The sequence below is a fragment of the Macrosteles quadrilineatus genome, unplaced genomic scaffold (assembly GCF_028750875.1).
Source record: "Macrosteles quadrilineatus isolate MER2022 unplaced genomic scaffold, UCM_ALF_1.0 Scaffold_8__2_contigs__length_117827958, whole genome shotgun sequence".
Taxonomy (NCBI): Eukaryota; Metazoa; Arthropoda; class Insecta; order Hemiptera; family Cicadellidae; genus Macrosteles; species Macrosteles quadrilineatus.
Genome location: NW_026542601.1, coordinates 31572015 through 31591565, shown reverse-complemented (window position 1 = coordinate 31591565; position 19551 = coordinate 31572015). Strand labels below are relative to the sequence as shown.

Below are 19551 nucleotides of genomic sequence, written 5' to 3'. Positions count from 1 at the left end.
TTTTACCGTAAAATAAATTTATGGTGAAACTGTTAAACCTACCTAACATGCTGTAGTATAGAGTGTAGTCTTGGGCCGTAACGTAAACTTCAAAAGCTCGTTTGATTTAATGTTGTTGTTTGTTGTGAATTGATTCTACAAGTTGGAAACTGATATTACATACAATTTTGGCCATAATTCATTACCACACGGTGATTTATGTTAATAATTGAGAAACTATCCCATAATCATATGTTTTATACAAAATGAACAGAGACACAAGGAGTTGTAATTTAAAGAGTTATATTTTTCCAGTGACAGCTGCGCTTTGGTGTGCACTGTAAAAGCTTAAGCTTACACCAGACAATATTATGCTACCATTTTGTACCCATTAAGTGTAACAGCTAACAATCCTCTCTTGGGATCAATAAAACTCCAAGAGAAAACCAATATGTTTATTACGTCTATAAGTATATAAAACGTTCAATTTGATTTGCTTACTCTACGTTACGTAATTAACAAATATATATTAATTATTATACTTTACAATATAAACAGCCAATGTTCCACTAATCACGAGTTCTCAACATTTTTTTTATAAAACCGTTTCTTACAACAAATATTATCTTAATTGCATATTATTACCACTCAGGGAATCTTACTTTAAAACGAACCTCAAAGATTAATCCTTACTTTACAACGAACCTCAAAGATTAATCCTTATTATGAGTACAAATACTGAAAGGTTTTATAAGATTCAGATTAAAAAAAATTTCTATTCCAACGAAAGGTCAAAACGTCTTTCAAAACCAGTTTAAAATTAAATACTCATCTTATATAACCAATATATGGTGTATATGCTAAATTAGTCATTCTTTTTAGTTACGTAAGAAATAAACCAACAATACTTCTGTCCAAAGTACATTAGAAACGTATTTTTAAAATTTTGTACATCATATAATCATAATATGATATTATAATATTGGTTATTATAATATTATTCATAATTCGAATAGAACTAACTAAACTTTTGATTTCTACATACTATCAAACATTTTATGGCAAATACCACAGTTATAATAAAACCATTAACAGTACTGTATATTTAAAACCGGTCCATATTTGCTGATCCTTAACGTTACACATAAATGATATGACTAAAGATAAATTGTAACCTAAGATGTAAGAAATATAATAATGGTCATTTAAAACGTGTGTAAGCCCTCAAATTTCTCATTCTATTTAACATCTGCTAATTTATTGCTTTGTTTATATTATAAAAGCTTCTTACATAAAATATATGTAAAAATATAACTGGTTAAACACGTTTAAGCGCTAGTATTGTACTGGAAGTTATGAAACTAGCTTAAACAAATAAGCAATTTCGCTACAAACACTTTATACAAATTTGTTCGCTGTATTTCAATATTGATTATCATTACGTACTCAATTAGCAATGGGATTGTATCACTATCTACTTAGAAATGGTACTGTAGAAATCAAAATAATATTAAATAATATTCCTCTTAGACAACTTCTTTTTGTGGCTGAGCTGGAATCTGAAACAAAAAAAGAGTTTAAACAGTGCTATTTTCACATTATTGACACGTGTTTTGTCAAAATAATATTTTACCTGTAGAAGTTCAAGGTTAGCAAGACCCTTCCTAAATATTTCGCTTAACTCAAATGCTTTTAAATTATTGAATATTTGAGAGTCTGTTATTTTTAATTTCACTCCTTCTACATATTATTCAGAGAAAGTATTGTTTTCGTCAAGATTTTTAAGTGGACATATCCGTTTTAGGTACCCCTGAACCCATATGTGTGTGTGGATGTGTACAGAGCTACAGACAACACCTAAGGTCTGATTTTGATGAAATTTTTTATTTGGGTACTGAAGTATCCATTTTATGTCCAGAGGTTTAATTTTCTTTTAATTTAGATTTTTTAATGGAGCGTTTCCCAAAAAACCTGTAAATAACGCGGAATGTTCATATTTTATAAAAACGGCATGACCGATTTTAATTAAACTTTGTTTGCTATAGCCATTTTTACTTTAAATAAAGTGATACAACAACCGTTGCTGTAAAATATATGGTTCAAAAACTATTGAAATTTTTGTGATTTTTCCTATAAAATATTGTAGTGACTCCACTCATCCTTCTACATGATAAGGATTGTTGAAAATATAATAAAAGAAAGTACGTTCATTTCTACTGATTCCGTTTCCGTTTATCACCTACACAAATAATCGTGGAAAATAATATGGATAAAAATGAACTAGTAAAAATAAAACAATACCTTGATGTTGAGCAGTCGGTCCCAACACTGGTGCCAGCTGAGGGGTGTCTTCAAATACATCCAACTCAGCACTCCTGCGATACAAAGTGAACTGTGCTGCGTCACATCTCAGTCTCAGTCTGCCCTGCAGGAAGACTTTGGATGAGGCCGCAACCTCCAACTGAGACACTGAACCTTCGTGTGAGCTGTCCTGGAGTATCCTGACGTATGGAGAGTGGTGGACCTACGGAACAAACCGTGGCAAAGAATGTTCAAGATTTGGTCTCGTAAAGAACTATTTAGTTTGATTCAGACGACATAAATATGTAATGCATTAACACATCCAAAACCTTCCTCCACAGTTTTGACTAGTGAATGAAAATGGATTCTACAACAACTATAAGCCTTGGCTATAATGTTAAGTCAGAGCAGTATCGAAAATTAATGGATTTTCTAAATCAGATAGGCTATGGTAATTGAATTACATTGAAAAAATCAATATAGCTGATGTTTCAGGCAGCATGAAAATATATATTCACCAAAAGTCATGCGTGTTGTATATTTTATTCATGATGGTCATAACAGTTTATTTTAGATACAGTTTGTGCATTATAGAATATAACGTTTATCTAGAGCACCAAGTATGTTTTGGACTAGCGGAATGAGCGCTGGACTTCTAATCCAGCTATGCGATAATATTGGCCCAGCTGAAACAATCAATGTTGTTCTCTTTCTCTTCGGTTAGTCCACCGTCTAACAAAAAAATATAGGCATTTGCGACATTAAGAAGCTTTTTAAAAACGTATTTATGCCAGTCAGTCACTCAGTTTTTACAAGACGGACTATTAAATCAAAACGAAGATATCTAAGTTTGCGTCTCAGTGCCACCAACTGAAATTAGTAAGATCATTTCCTTCTTGTACAATACTAGCTGACCATTTTCTTTGTTTGATACGATCCAATCACTGAAAGGCTGAAGAAGCCCATATATTGACGAATTATTGGTCGTGTATAGTATTGACGAATTATACATTATTAGAGGACAACCAACCATTTTAACTAATTATACTGAAACCAATACAATTATTTTTACAGTACCATCACAAAGATATCTTTAATGGTGGGATACAGTCACACTTTGCAATCCAACTACTAAATATCCACACTCAACTCAAAGATGCAATTGCAGATTGTACAGATTTTCATCTCTAAATATCCATTAATTTGACAAGTCACATGTTTTTACAGAATTGAATCAAAACCCAATTACTTTGCATTATAATTTATTGTTACTAACCAGTTGTCCATTGATGTACCAAGTTAGATTGGCCGCTGGAAGACCACCCTGGGATGTGCAGTTGGCTTTGATTTTCTCTCCTATGCTGTACTTGAATTTCTCTGATGCTATTGTGGGTAATGCCCAAGGTTCTTCTGCAAGCAAATGAAAATTGGGCTTTAAAATACAGGGTGGCGCAGATGGATCGGGTGGTTTTAAAATAATTGTCAAACCGTCAATTTTAAAGGTATTGGATTGAAATAAAGTGCAACACGTGTAGTTACAATGGAAGATAATTGACAAAAAATTATTTAAGTTAGTTTTTAAAAATTACATCCATCAAATGCCTTCCTTCTCGAGCGACGCATTCTTGGAGTCGGTCCTTGAGGTTCCGCATTGCTCGCTCAAGCACATCACCAGGAATTGATGTGATTTCGTTGTGAATTGCAGTTTTCAACTCCTGAAGCAAGGGTCTACATGAACAAACCCCGGACAATTAAGGAGTTGAAGGCTGCAATTCACAACAAAATCTTATCAATTCCTGGTGATGTGCTTGAGCGAGCAATGCGGAACCTCCAAGAATGCGTCGCTCGAGAAGGAAGGCATTTGATGGATGTAATTTTTAAAAACTAACTTAAATAATTTTTTGTCAACAAACTTCCATTGTAACTACACGTTTTGCACTTTATTTCAATCCAATACCTTTAAAATTGACGGTTTGACAAGTATTTTAAAACCACCCGATCCATCTGCGCCACCCTGTATAATGATTACAATTATTGTATACCTTGGCTAGGTCCCATGCATTATGTTGATAACCGCTGCGCCAATGCGTTTGTTGAAGCAGCCTCTTTATTGGATACCTCCAAACACAAGAAACCATCGATAATTTTTCAATTATTTTGGTTTATTTTAATACCTAATTTACTTTTAACAATAATTTGTAGGTCTATTATTACTGGAATTTTTTTCCTATCATGCTTACCAACTTGTCAACTAAACCAACCTGTGATTGTAACATAGGCTGTCTGTATCCCAGTATGAAAAAGAGGAGCGTCCGCAGAAACTTCACATTTGTAGTATCCTGTCATGCCTCGATCTACATTGCTGAGTGTTACTGCGCTGCTGTTGGATCTGAATATCTGTGACACAATTGTAACCAACTTAATTGCATATCATAACAATCCTTCATCAACCTTGAACATGGTTGTATGTCAACAATCATGGGTTGAGAACAATTTTAAGAAAATTATAAGAATGGCTAAATGTAAATATTATTTTGTTTTTTTGAAAATAAGATTATGAAAGAAAGAGCGGAATATGTTAAACAAAAAAATCCTATAATTGCAATAACATAACATTTTAGATCTTCCTACACAAAAATTGTTTTTTTTTCTATTCTTTTATCGAACAAATTAACTTACATCAACTGTCACTCCTTCTATCGGGAACACTCTTGTAGGTGGAGACTCTTCTGGGACGTAGCGATAGAACTCTGTGTCTCCTTGGTAGAACTTGACCGAGTAGAGATGTTCATGTTCGAGACTAAAGTCACATCCTAAAGTCAGACTGTCTCCTGCCTTGACAGCTTCAGGGACACGCAGCCTCACATCCTTCAGCCCCCAGTAACCTGTGGACACAACATTCATGAGAAGTTGGAACAGTGTGTTTATCCAAACATCTTTACAGAATGCATGCCATGAGTAGATAAATTTCATGTTCAAAGCAGACGTAATCTGTCAGATGTATCTAATGCCACATCTTCTATCCATTATACTGTAACCTTTAGATACAACACACATCACTAGATTTAACTGTAGTGTCTATACAACATGACACAGTATAGATGTTTAAAAGCAATGACGTCACATCCCAGATTCAGTCTCACTCCTACTGGTGTCACATCCTTACGGCCCGACAAGTTTGTAGATACAACACACAACATCACTAGGTTTAACTGTAGTGTTTATACAACATGACACAGTAGAGATGTTCCAGGGAAGTAAAGTCACATTGCAGAGTCAGACACTTGCCTTTACAGACAGACACGCCAAAAATTATGGCAAACGCTAGACTCCACTTGCCTTTATAGCTTCAGGGACACAAATCGTCACATCCTATAGGCCCGGGTTACCTGTAGAGCCAACATACAACATCAGTAGATGCAACTGTAGTGTCTAGACAACATTAGAGAGGTTCTAGGAAGGTAAATTTACACCTTAGAGTCCAATACCAGCCTTCAAACCTTCAGGGACATGCAGTCTCACATCTTTCAGTGATAGATTAGAGTGATAGATAAAAGTCTGTAGAGATTCAGATGTTCCATAAGATAATACATTTTATTAAGTGTAGATAAAATCAAGGTGAAAGTATAGTTTATGTCATAACTGAAATCACATACACGTATAAACACAATTAAAAATCAGTAGCTGTAACAGAGTGGGTCAAAACTGGAGACAGAAGAAATGTTAATGCTTCAAGCTGAAATTACACCCCAGAGTCACATTTTTCTTGTTCTCTAGTGTCCCGTGGTTACACTTTTAACAAATTTTATTTGTTTACCACTAATAGGTTTTGAACAGCCCTTGCAGCTCGTGAAAAATAAGGACATGCATTTTTACTCATAAAAAATCATTGGTATACTCAAAAATCAATCATTGTTCGGGATTTTTTCTTTTTCTAAATATTTCATAACCTATCCGTGAGGTTTTGAAACGGTTAGGCAAATAGAGCCCCTCTTGAAACAGAATTAGCTATACAACGCTCTACAAACTACATAAAGGTAGTATATAGGACGAAATAACAGACAACAGTTCAAGAAAGCAAGCCTTAGTATTAAGTCTAGGAAGTATAACAGTTAAAGGTTTATACTCAATAGCCTAACCCATTAATTTTTTTGTCTAAATGTCTGTCTGATAATATGTAATTTACTGCAACCATATAAACGATATGCGTAGTCTTTGTTAAAACCTCTTTTATAAAAATAGTGTCTAATAATGTGGGGTGATCAATCATTTTCACGAAACATTCAAGGATATTATTGTATGATATGTGTTCTAAAATTGCAAAAACGAGTGCAATAACTGCCTAGTGTGCGAAGATTGCCACCTTTCTGTCATTGTTACTATCAAAGTCATCTCTAAACAAGAACTGTAAAATAAATTGTGAAAAGTGTCTCGTACAATTGCCTAGAGTGTAAACAGAAGCAGACAATATGTTACCATAACTGTAACAGATACTGTTGTTTGAGGATGTTACAGAAGTACACTCCATTAAACTAAAGGTTTCATTTTTATTCTCGTTGATGTTTTTATATTAAATCTTATAACGGATAAAAAATTTGAAATAATGAAAGCATGGTGGTGTTTGATAATTAAGAAAATTAGGAAATGACTTCATCAAATTAAATTATCACCATCATTATGTTTGAAACTACTATAAAAAAGTATGCATGTATAATATCTACTGCGTGGTATGTAAACAATAGCAAACAATGTGTTATCATAACTGACCAAGCCATAATATTATGAGAACTGTAATAGAACGTGTAAAAACGTGTCTAGTGTTACTAGATAATTTATGAACGATTGCCGTCATTTCTGCTACACATTTATTGCCGTTGTGACTAAAGTAATGTGATTTCACTGCATAGATAATGAAAAACAAGAGATAATATCTAAAAATAACTGCCCGGGAGATATTTCTACGACAGCAGTAAAAGAAAGTGTGAAAACGTGTCTAATGTTACTGCATAGAGTGTGAACAATAGCAGACAATACGTCACCATAACTGTCAGCGACATCTTTGTTTGAGATACGTAGATGTTGCCATTAGTGTTGAGGAGACATTCTGCAGTATTGTTTCGGTAAAAGTCGTAGATGGAATTACACCCGACATAGTTTAATGGCATAGATCACTTATCAGACGTCTGCATTAGTAAGTCAATATGAATATTTTACATCGTAAGTTTAATGATTGCCTTAAAGTCAGTTTTTCGTGCCACTTAAATAATTTTGTCCATCAAAGAAACTAGTAAATGTGTATTTTTTTTTTTTTTTTAGATTAACTTTCTTAGATTATCCGTCCTTAAATTAAGTAAAATAGTATACTAGCCAATGTGTTTTATGGCGTATTTTTATTTTTTTTAATTTCATACTTGGGTAAAAGTTTTCCTAATGTTTTTATCACTGTGAAAATGCTTAGAAACTACCTGTATTTTTATTTAAAAACACTTGTACTCTGATACTATTATTTTTTATATTTTATGAATTACGTGTATTTTTTATGGGGAGTAATGCATCATTTGCTTCATATGACGTTTCATTTTACCAATGAGTGAGGGAAAACGTTTAGGATTGTAGAAGAAAAAACATTAATTATAATGTTAATCATAAATTAACATATGAATTAAATAAATAAATGAGAGAACAATTTTATTTAAACGTAGGACAAATATCACTGAGGTCCTTGTCAAATTCAATGGAAATAGGCATTTAGTGCATGATAATGACAAGGCCCAATGGGTTGGAATCCACCATAAGCTGAAATTTTAAAACTCTTTTAAAATCTGAAATATATTACATCCTGTTTTTATTGGGTGTTATCGTTTTACAAAGGTTTTGCTGAAAGCTTTACGAAACGTTTTATAACCAAATCAACTTAACAATGCAATTATAAGATACAGTACGTAACATACTTCGATTAGTATAATGTTATAAGTGTTATAAGAGTGTATAAGAGTTTTTGGCCTATATGTTATGTTGAATTGATATAAGTGTCAAAGTGTATGCTCTACCAAAAGGGAAAATAGAATAGTGAAGTTTTAAAATTATATATCTAAGGAGGAGGCTAAGGAGAACAGACTCCAACTCAATTTTTTGTTACTGGGGAGTACCTTATCATTTTTTAAGGTATTATTCTAGTTTTACTACTCCTTTTAAATAAGAAAGTATGCATTTGTTTTTAATGAATTGTAAAATATTCCTTGAATTGTTTCTTTCCTCATAATTTTTAATTTTTTATCTCATTAGACACATAGTACTGTATAAATATTCAGTGAAACTCAAATTTCAGTTAAATATTAACATTAAATAATATATTTGGACAAATCAAATAATTACATAATGATATCCTCCTCCCAACAAAATCTTAATTCACTGTTAACACAATCCAATCAACAAAACAAAGTTTATGATTGAATAATTACGTTGTTACGAAAGGTGTTGAATGGGGTGGAAGTTTCCTTATCATCAAACAATTAACAAGGAAAACAAAGTACAACAACCTCAGAGTTAAGTTCTGGTTTCACTTGTGGCTTATTATCCCCCCCCCTTTTCTATCTCCCCCCCACTCCTCATCCCTCTTCTCATCAACAAAGGTCATTCTCTGATTAGGTGGTATTCAGCAGAGTATTATGTTGGATTTCAGCCAGCCCTTGTGATACTGGCTTGTTAGTTCTCCGATGTTAAATTTATCACTTTGAATATAATTTAGCTCCAAACTATTGGGGAACTGTTTCAACTGGTACATTAGGGATTGTTAGATTTAATATTTGGATTTATGTATGCTAAGCTACCTAAACACATTTGCTTACAAAACTTATTTGAGAAAAGCAGCATATTTCTTATCTTAAAAAATGTGATCTGTGTTTAATCTATGTTTACAATTCAAAGTGCAAACAACGTAGATACATATTTATTTTAATATAAAAGAACTAGCTATCTTCATCGTCGTCATCATTTTCAAAAGGGTAGTTAAATCGGGTATAGTGCTCACCTAACATACAAAACGTTGCCGGATTGATCCTGAGAAAAGTCAGTAGCTTTTTGATAGTTCAAAACTGGGCTCAACTGTTCCTAATCACCGGGCTTAAATGATATGATCTTGGATAATAATTCAGTTGGTCTTGTCAGTAAAAAAGCTGCGCAGATCATCTCACTACATTCTAATCATATATTTCAGTCATATTTTGGACAAAATATGCACCTAGGTGGCGTCCCCATCTCAATTGAACATTTATAATAACTGTAAAATAAACCAAATATCCTATGTTATCATGAACATTATTGTTATTGGTTTCCCATCCATAATAATTGCTCGAAGTAAAATTGTTGGGTATATATTTGTTCAGCAACGTATCAGCGTATCTCTTAGTGTGTAATGTTAATTTTTTGCTTTTTACTTTTACTCTTTACATTTTACTTAGACTAGTTTGAGATAAGGACTACTTTACATTTTACTTAGACTACATTGAGATAAGGAAAGTTTAGATCGTATTTAGCAAGACAATAGTTTTTTTATCGTCTTTATTTTAAACTAATAATGCTATCTAAAAAAAACATTTGACTTTCTTGTTCTCTTCTCCATTGAACCGGTAACCTTCTGATTCAAAGGCTACTATTGTAACCGATAAGGTATTTTTAGGAGTTTTTAGCATAAGTTGATAAGTTAAACACTAAAAATGTACAGTATTAGGGGCCTAATTTTGTTTATTAGGTTACATTTATACTGGCTTTATATAAGAAGAAGTTAATAAAAGTAAGATTTTACAGTTTAATTTAGTTCTAAACAGCAGTTTTATTTCACACTTTAAACATTTTGAACATTCTTCTACAATACTTGTCAAATTTTCAACCATTTTGTTACAAACAGTTTACAATTACAAGTATATATTTGTTATACATTGTTGTGTCAATAGGTTAGAAGGAACATATAAAATCCCTCTGATATATATCTTTGACGTATATTTCAAAAGCTTGAATTATCAATGGTGAACTCCCAATACCCATGTCACCTTAGCTCAACCTCCCTTGTCCAGTTGACAGATATTACCAGATACATTCTGGAAATATCCAACGTCGTGGTAAGCTTATTGAAAGCTAGAGTTGACGGGTAAAGCTTCTTTCGCTTAAGCTGTCAACCTTTTGACACGACTTAGGTCTTCTTAGCCTTAAAAACGCTTACACAAATATTATTTCGGGATATGAAGATTTCCAAGAAGTAAGCAGTAGTAAGAAGTAAGACGTAAGTAAATACACATAAGCTATTTGTGTTAAATAAGCTGATCTTTAGGCGATTGAACGGATTTGTCATTAGGGATGTGTGCAATCTTTCCGTTAAATCTGATACCGTAGGTATATACTCAGGTTTTTAATTTAATCTTAACATGATTATTGCACTAACGTGCTGATAAATTGCTAAAGTTTAATTTTATTTGTAAGGTAATGGGTATAAGATATCTTACTAGTAGTAGTATGGTTGTGAGAAAAATTGGTTCCAGCTGTTATTACTAAGCCTCAATTATAATTAACGACATAAAAATATTATTTAATTTATAAAGCTAAAAATTCAAAGGGGATCGCCATTTTACAGATAAATATATCAAGCTTTTACAAAAAACCCGATAATAATCTGTTGGAAGTGTCATATTTTAGAGTTTTGCGTTCATTCGAGCAAACAAAAAACACAAGACAACGAAAACAACTTTTGACGTTGTGTTGTTTGGAATAAGGCCATAGGCAGTGTGCTGTACAATGCGAGCCTTTGAGTTATGTTGCATTTTGTCAGTTTTACAATTGGAGGCTTAGCTTTGGGGGTTGCTTTATCATTTTTTTTTTTCTAGGTAAAAATAAAAGATGGAACATTTTTATATTTAAAATAAGAAAATGCACTCTAAAATAGTTATAAAAGTAAAGAATCGTGCATTCTATTTGACAGACTAATACCGAAAATAAACCATTTTTACCAACTGACACGCACAAAATAACGCATTGTTTTATTTTGGTAGTTTTTAAAAGAATTTATTTAGTAGAAAAACAATTTTCCTCACGCCAATTTTACAATATTCAATACATAAAAGTCAACAAAACGTAGTGTTTTTGCTCAACTAAATTATAGTGAGGTTGTTTGTAATTTTATGATAATGGATTGTTAACAAGTAGTAGCTAGTTTAATAGATACATGCAGTCAGTGTATGTATAAAAAAATATAAAATTCATTTTATCAAAATTACCTTTAACTATGGCCATACATTGAGAAAATGTGAAAGTACAAAAAAGAACAAAAGACTCATCGCTGCTGCAAAGTACAGACTTTTACTGAACAGTTTCCTGCCTGTTCTTTGTCTAGCTGTCAAAGTCACAAGTTGAGTCCGAAGGACGATTTTCACTCTCAGAGTTTGACTTAAGTTCCTCCAACAGCTAAGAAAATAAATAAAATAGATTTCTCTCGTAACTCACGTACTAAGACGCAGTGTAAATGAAGTTATATATATTTATACTTAAAGTTATTAGCACTAAGATAAGTTAACTATAAACTATTTCGCTCAATGCATCGTCCTTTGTGCAAATTTAGTTTATATTTAAACCGTTGGTCGTATTTCAGTCGACACAAAAATGTTTCATTCTTTAAGTACAATGCATTCCAGTTATCAAGTTAAAAACACCTTTGTTTAGGATTTCATTAGTACTAGCTGAATCAGAAACATATTTATAATCTATCTTTATATAAATAGCCTGTACACAAAATACTACATTACTGCATGGTGTTGGTTCTGTCTCAAAATTTAGTGGCTATGACAATTTGGTGGAATCAAATTTTATATGATAATTTATCATTGAGGGAATGAATCACAGAAATTCTATAACCATTAATTAAGTTTTATTATTAATTTACACATTGATCAATATTTCATTTTTAAGTCTTTTATAGAATTATACTGACAACATTCTCTCAAACCTATTACAGTAAATTTTATTTGTTTATGTAAAGATTAAAAATTTAAAACTTAAAAATTTTTTATCAAACCAAGCATTTTACGAAAAAGTCCAAATAGATCCATGATTAAATCAAACCATCACAGGCGTCAAAAAAAATCCAAAATAAAAATTGCATTATCTTAACCTAAGATGCAACTAAATTTTACCAGCAAGGTTCTCAAATAAAATTATAATAACATGAAATTTTATTCATGTTATTCATTTTAGTCACTGGTACGTTTTTCTCTGGTGCATAGCATTGGTAATTTCTGAGTCCGAAAGTAGTTGAAATCATATTATTTTGTTTGGCAGATCTTGGTAATTTACATTAACAAATTTAATCAACACAGTTGCTGGCGACGGTCCAAGTTATACATGGTTAGTTGCCAAAGGATTTGATTGTAGAGGAACTGAATGTAAAATAAGCTTTGTATTCTCTGTTCACCTAGTTCCATTTAATGCTATCGCTCATTATCAATGCCTTTGAATATAGGTAGACAATATGATAATGTAATTTTACATGATTTTGTTCCCTACAGTGAAAATTATTACTACGTATAATCTAGTTCTTCCTCTTTGTTCAAATATTGTATGTTTATAGTTTACCCCCAATTCTCCAATCTTCGATATGTCTATCGAATTTGATTCACCTTTGTCAATTCAATACAATATGTGTATGCAGCTAAAACAATCAAAAATACGTTTACTAAAGTACACAATGATTGACCTTGTGTAATTTGATACCCGCTTTTTATGACATAACAGTATAAATTTAATTATTAGGAACAGCTAAGATGTAATTAATACCGGGGATTAATGTGTACACTATATGTGCTTGTTAATCAAATGTTTACGGAGTGATATTTATGTTTAGGGGTAAAATCCTTTTTAAAGAATACATAAAGTAGTATATGTAAGTGTGAAAAATTAATGACTGAATGGTTTTTGTTATAGCGGGTTGTTATAAATAACTAACTGGGATTCAGCCCGCGATTTTTTTACATTACTTCAGGCCTAGAGGTTGTGGCTTAAATAAAATGCATTGGTGATTGGTTGGGCATTGGCAGGATTGGAACCCGGAACCTCGGAGACCAAAGTTCCACACTTTACCACTAGACCAGTTCAATCCCTAATAATATTGATGATTACAGTTATTATAGTTCGACAAGTTTAGATAGCTCCTGTTTGCTATTCCCCACAAACGACCCCTCTGCCCAAAAACACCAGCCAAGTTAAGGTTGTTTTTAACACGGAATAAAATTTTGCGGACGACATTCTGTGACCCCTGTGACCATTTCTCGTCATGACTAAAAGGGGGTCTGGGGCCTCAGCGAGCCAAAGGCAAGTTTGGTGTTATAAGACCCATGAAAATTAAAGTCGTATTTACTATAAAGGAAGGGATTATTCAATTGCAGGGAAAATTTAATTATTCTAAGAAGTATATTCTTTTATATAATTTGTGGGCTTCGAGCCTTTAGGATCACTGCTTTATCACGTTGTTAAAATTCGTTGGTGATTGATGGGGTTTAACCTAACACTGCTGGACAGAAGTTCTGTGCTCAAATTACTAGAAAAAGCACACCTATCAAATGAGTTCACTGCACTAAGGGGTTTGAAATATAGAAACAATCTCTCAAACTACTCAATTTTAGATTCATTGGAAAACATTTTTATTTCTCTGGAAAATATAACTTTTGCTATTTAAGCTTTTGTAATTATTAGGTTTTGTATACATACCTAAAAAAGCTTCAAATATATGTACGAAACATAACCCACCGGCACCTGAGAAAATATTGTACGAATTAATGTTTTCACAAATTCTGATATTACATTATATTATCAATCAATACGATCTTGAAGAAATTCAATATTTTTCATAAAAATAATTAATGTTTAGTGAAAGTAATTTCAGCTTAGGGAGGTTTGTGAAAACATTTGAAATGTTAGAAATTCCAAAAAGCCTGATTCCCTCAGGATATCCGCATTAAAATAAGAGTTTTATGAGGAAAGTTTGCTTTAAAAACTCTGAACCTAATTTACATTTATATCTTGAGAATTTCCACTTTATAATTTCTCATTTCGTTACTTCCAAACATCTCCGAGGGGAACAATCGATAATCTTGTTAAGTGATTGAACGCGTTCTTTGCTGCTTACTGTTTAGGAAAGATGATTTTCTTACAAATTCTTGGTCTCTAAAATCCTTTCAGCAACAGAAACGGTTTCTTAAAACTATTTTTGTAGTAGTCTAGTTGAATCTGTTATTTTTTAATGATTTTGAATAGTGTTTTCCCCTTCCAAAAATATAGTAAGGTTTGATATTCCCATTAATAAAGTTTTTGTTTAGTGTGTTAAGGAATACTTTACTCTTTTGATTTGAAATCCTGCTTTAAAAAGCTAAGAGATGTATTAATGTTTATATTTTTGTATGAAATGTCTACACTAATCATAGAAAGTTAAAGTATAAAAAATTTGGTTTTGTAATCCAAAGCAAGTAGCTTATTCCTGCGTATTAGGTATAGAGAGTACTTAATACTCTTACAAATGTACAACATTTGAACACACACAGCTTCAAAACTTTGTGAAGATCAACTAGGTGTAGAAATACTCTCGTGACCTTAACTTTTGAGAATAACGCGATTGATCAAAGGTTTATTTATGTACCACCTTCACCTCCTAGGACTCTAGTTCTAGCTCGGGACTGTTATACATTCAGGTTAGTCCTAGAGGGGTTGCGGCATTGTCACATACATATTGGTGATTGGCGGGATTCAAACCCGCAACCTCTGGCTCTGAGGCTCCGTGGTCTACCACTAGACCCACTCGCTCCCCCGATGAATCAAAAGAGTATTACAGTTTTAGAATCAAACAATTGTCTCCATAATTTTCACAATTTTGTCGATTTAGTAGATTTTTTCTCCAAAAAGACGTGTCGTGATAAAAATAACAGTTAAATGACACTAGATTTAAACAGGTTTAAAGCAAGCCTTCATTTCACAAAGTTGCATCTCAATTTATAACATTAATATTTTCTTAAATAAACTAACTTACGAAAAAGTATAAACATTTTTTTCTCAAAACAAATAAAAGCCCAGCAGCCAGATAGCAGCTAATTAACAAACAATATTTACTGGCGACAAAACCGAGTTAGTTAGTAAGTTTGGCGTCAACCCAAGTTATACATGGTTGGGTTTCCTCGAATGAGACCACTTTGTTGATGAAAGCGGAGATGGAGTTGGGTTGGAATCAACCCTACTTAGGAGCCGAGCTTGGTTACGTCTCTGTTATGATTTGTTTATTTCAGCTTCCACGTTACTTAGGTAGATTGAATGTGGTAAAAGCATAGGTTTCCTGTCATTTTCGAGTTAAAATTAAATTAATATTTTCAAAAACAAAAACGATTAACTTTATAATAAACAACTTAAAGATCTTCTGGGTAAACTGTATCAAAATAATTTTATGTTTGTGCACATTAGTCAGTTAAGATGGATCGCTTTTTGGTTTTCCATCACATGACTTGTTACCATAGTTAAAGCATATGACAATGTAATTTTGTTTTTCATAATACTGCAGCAAAAACAGCCGTTTTTAATGCATGCGTTGCGGGTCTAAAGTAGGATTTATACTCTCTAGGGAGTAAAATTGTTTTAGCCCCTAGGGAGTAAAAATCAGCTGTTGTACATCTCAGTTGTACATTTCGATTATAAACCAAATTTTATGTTTCGAAAGTATCTATTGATTGCAGTTAATTGTTGCTTTATTGTAAATAGTTCAACATCGATACAATAGTAAATAGTATACTAACACAATCGTAATAGATGAGTCGATTAAATCACTTACTTGCTACAGCTGCTTTTTCCCTTAGTAAATTAAAAATGTTCAAGAAGTTTGAAGTAGTTGTGAGAGGTTATCTTTAAATTTTTTGGAAGTAAGTATTTTATATCTAAGTATATTCTATTTAAGTAAATATTCTATATCAAAACTGGAAGATTATAGTTTTAACTATTTGATAATATGAACCACGTAGTTTTACAATGACGTAAATACTTTTTTATAAATGACCTAAACTTCCCCGGTAGTCTAAGCCCCTTGTCTAAAATAACAACAAAACCTACCGCTGCTGGTAAGTTATTTTCTAATGGTAACCACTTTGTGGTGTTTCTTGTGGTCAATAATAAGGCATTACACATAGCTGTGGATCTGATGGGTCACAGAGTTTCCTAGTAAAAGGCCAACGGTTTAAAGGAATTTTTCTGATCCTAAACTGAGCCAAGCTAATGGCTTTGGTTCAAGAAACAGCTGATTTGAGACAATCACAAAACTGAAAACTGTTTCTTAGTTCATTCTACAATAACACCTCCGTCCGTTCTTGGGGTTAAAATGCACCCGGTGGCGTTGTATCTTGATTGTTAAGAAATAATAATTACATATTATTTACCTCCGGATTTATCACCCAAGTGAATCATGAGGTATACGTATATACATTGATACTTTTGTTTTGTTGTTCTCCCTTTATCGTACTCCCTTTGTTACAATTTTGATAACTTAAGCTAACACTATAAAATTTACCCATAAGCACGCATTACTTGACATAAAACACTCTAACAAAAGATAGTTTATATTTTACAATTGAAGAATAATAAAAGTTGCATCTAAAGTTGAAGTAAATGGTCAGCCATTTTGTGTGGATTTACCTGTTCGCTGCTCATGGAACATGTGTAGACAATGAACACCAATGTATGATCAACTTTGGGCGACACTGACGTCAGGGTTTATTGTAACATGGGATTTTTACCAATAATACGATACAAACCTCGCAAATGGAAATCGAATTACCATATTGGATGTTCGTTTACAGTTTTGACAAGTCCTAATTGAGTTTATGTCACTGAATTATACATTCAACAAATTCAATTTACTCTCGTTCATATTTACATGTTAACTCATGGAATGTAAATGCAGATCTTTTAATGGTTCATTTTTGGCTAGTAATTTAATCATTCATAATACATAATCACAGACGTAAAACTGGAGTATTGTTGAAATCGTTGAATTAATCCTTTATTTGTTTGTTTACAATTTTCAATATCTGAAACTTTGGAGAGTCGGTAGTGCACAACGATGTAAATAACTACTTGGTGATATAACAACTGAGTTATTTATATCGTTGGTAGTGCACAGACTGCAAATTTAGTCCTATATTACTAAAGATAAGTTATTGAGTTTGATTAAACTCGTACGTGGTAATATAGTAAAAAAAACTATATAAAAGCGCCACTTTTATTATTATTATTTAGCACGTTGGTTTTTGCTGTGCATTTTTATAGTTTAGGCTTGATTTGTTGTTATTTTGTTCTAAAATGTTTATTCATGGTTTTGTCCATAAATTATTTATGATTCATGTTTAATAGTCCATAAGTCAATAGCCTACCATACCGTACCTGACTCACATTATAATTTCTTATTTTATGTAGCTATGTATTACAAAGTTGACAAGATCTATTGTATTTGTACTCTTTTTTGTATGTGAATTATTAAATGGCTAATGAAAACCCAGTGTAAAAACAACAATGGAATGTATTTGATTTTGTTACCTAGCCAAGAGAATATATCAGAATTATTTTCAAATATTTGAGTACTGTTGAATAATATTTTGAATTTTCAAGGAGAAGGTAGTAAAATGGTTTGTTGGTAGGTGGGTTGTACAGAACAAGTTCTATTCCTAAAATATATAAATAAACGCTTACCAAAGGTGAGGAGAATATAAATTTATTATTATAAATATCATCACCTCTTTATTAGTTTTGAGTTGGTTGTAATTGACAACTGCATAACTCAAATTCATTATAAGGTTAGTTTTGATCACTATACCTTTTTTTTAATATCGGTGTTTTCATCAAAAGACTTTTTATTTTAACTAGATTTTCGAACATATTTGTATCAAAGTTTACCGTAGGTGAAGATCATATAGATGAACACATACTTTTTTGTTAGTATACGTTTATACTGAAATATTTGTGCAACTAAATTTAAATACATACCTTGTATCACAAACATCATGATGAAAACGTGTTTCATTGTAGTAAAATCCAATCCACCGTACATAAATAATCCTCTTGTAACGCAAAAAAATTGTCTTTTAGTCTACTTTAATAAACGCATCCCGACCGTAAACTTTTACCACAAATTTATTTTCATCAAGACATAAACGGTGGACTCAATTTTTATCTAAAAATATTTTTGGCTTTTGAAAATAACTGTCACATCAAAAAATTGCTACTCGAAAATCGTCCCCGGAACTTCCAAAATGGTTTACGCTTTGTATCAAGGTATTTTCAGCTCGAAATTCCGACTCAAACTGAGATGCAGCTTCACCGGTAGTATCCTCCCAACCCCCTTCTATCCCCTTCACAACCCCCTTCTATCCCTTTCGAATTCTCCCTCCTCTCTCTCTACCGCTAAATCCTTCTACTGCTCCATTATGCGCTTAATGCACCAATAGAGCTGATAGGATTAAAATACATCTTGATTATCAATTCTTGTAACTTTATTTCGCAATATTCTCTCAATTGTTCGTTTTTGATTGGCTATTCACTTGTGATTTTCAATAATTCTGTTATTCTGTAGCATCAATTGTTTGAATTCACTGCTAATTTTTTTTTTTGCTGACTGGTTGAAATAGTGATTAAGGTTTAAGAGCTTTTAAAGAATGATAACTATATATGGTACATATTTAAGGTTAATGTAATGGCTACTAGACATTAAAAAAATTACAACCTAATCTCTATAAACTTAAAAACTTAAAGTTATTACTTCAACACAAAAATCCGTAAAGTGGTTGATTCTGAATCGTGAAATTAAAAAAAAACCCCTGTCACGTTTTAATATATAAGAAGATAACACCTTAGTTATAGATTTCACATCTCTCGGTGATGTTCGAGGTATTTCATCCCAGTAAAAACATTACTTTTGAAAGCACTTTAAGAAATTAAAGGGAATTTTTTTAAGTTAAAACATTTTGTAAACTCAAACAACCTCGAGGTATTACAGTTTTGATATTTACTTAGAAAATAGTTGCGAGGAACTCTGCGCTGATATGAATTCCACAGAGAGAAGGAATGCCTTTGATCCTAGACATAAATACTTCTCAAGAACCTGGTAAATACTTTGGAGAATTTTGTTTCGAAAACTGTGTTTTTACAAGTATTAAACATTTCAAAAACTTAGAATCATCCCCTTAGTTTAAAGTTCTTTCTTGATTT

At 32.2% G+C, this 19551-nt stretch overlaps 1 protein-coding gene across 1 annotated transcript; it reads right to left on the bottom strand.

Moving 5' to 3' along the window:
• Nucleotides 1-1029: 1029 nt before the first annotated feature.
• On the bottom strand, nucleotides 1030-18620 carry LOC129001627 (uncharacterized). The gene is made up of 6 exons (XM_054428994.1): nucleotides 18331-18620; nucleotides 4960-5165; nucleotides 4542-4677; nucleotides 3557-3690; nucleotides 2281-2503; nucleotides 1030-1538 (listed from the first exon to the last, which is right to left on the bottom strand). Exons 1-6 carry the CDS (start codon nucleotides 18392-18394, stop codon nucleotides 1450-1452), a joined length of 852 nt encoding a protein of 283 aa, XP_054284969.1. The 5' UTR covers nucleotides 18395-18620; the 3' UTR covers nucleotides 1030-1449.
• Nucleotides 18621-19551: the final 931 nt, after the last annotated feature.

Excerpts from the sequence above, each read along its gene's own strand:
- LOC129001627 (XM_054428994.1), bottom strand. The coding sequence starts at position 18,394 with ATGTACGGTGGATTGGATTTTACTACAATGAAACACGTTTTCATCATG. Across the intron at positions 4,678-4,959 it reads TAGAAGGAGTGACAGTTGAT|ATATTCAGATCCAACAGCAG; the intron begins GTAAGTTAATTT and ends ATTGTGTCACAG. Across the intron at positions 3,691-4,541 it reads AGCCTATGTTACAATCACAG|AAGAACCTTGGGCATTACCC; the intron begins GTTGGTTTAGTT and ends ATTTGCTTGCAG.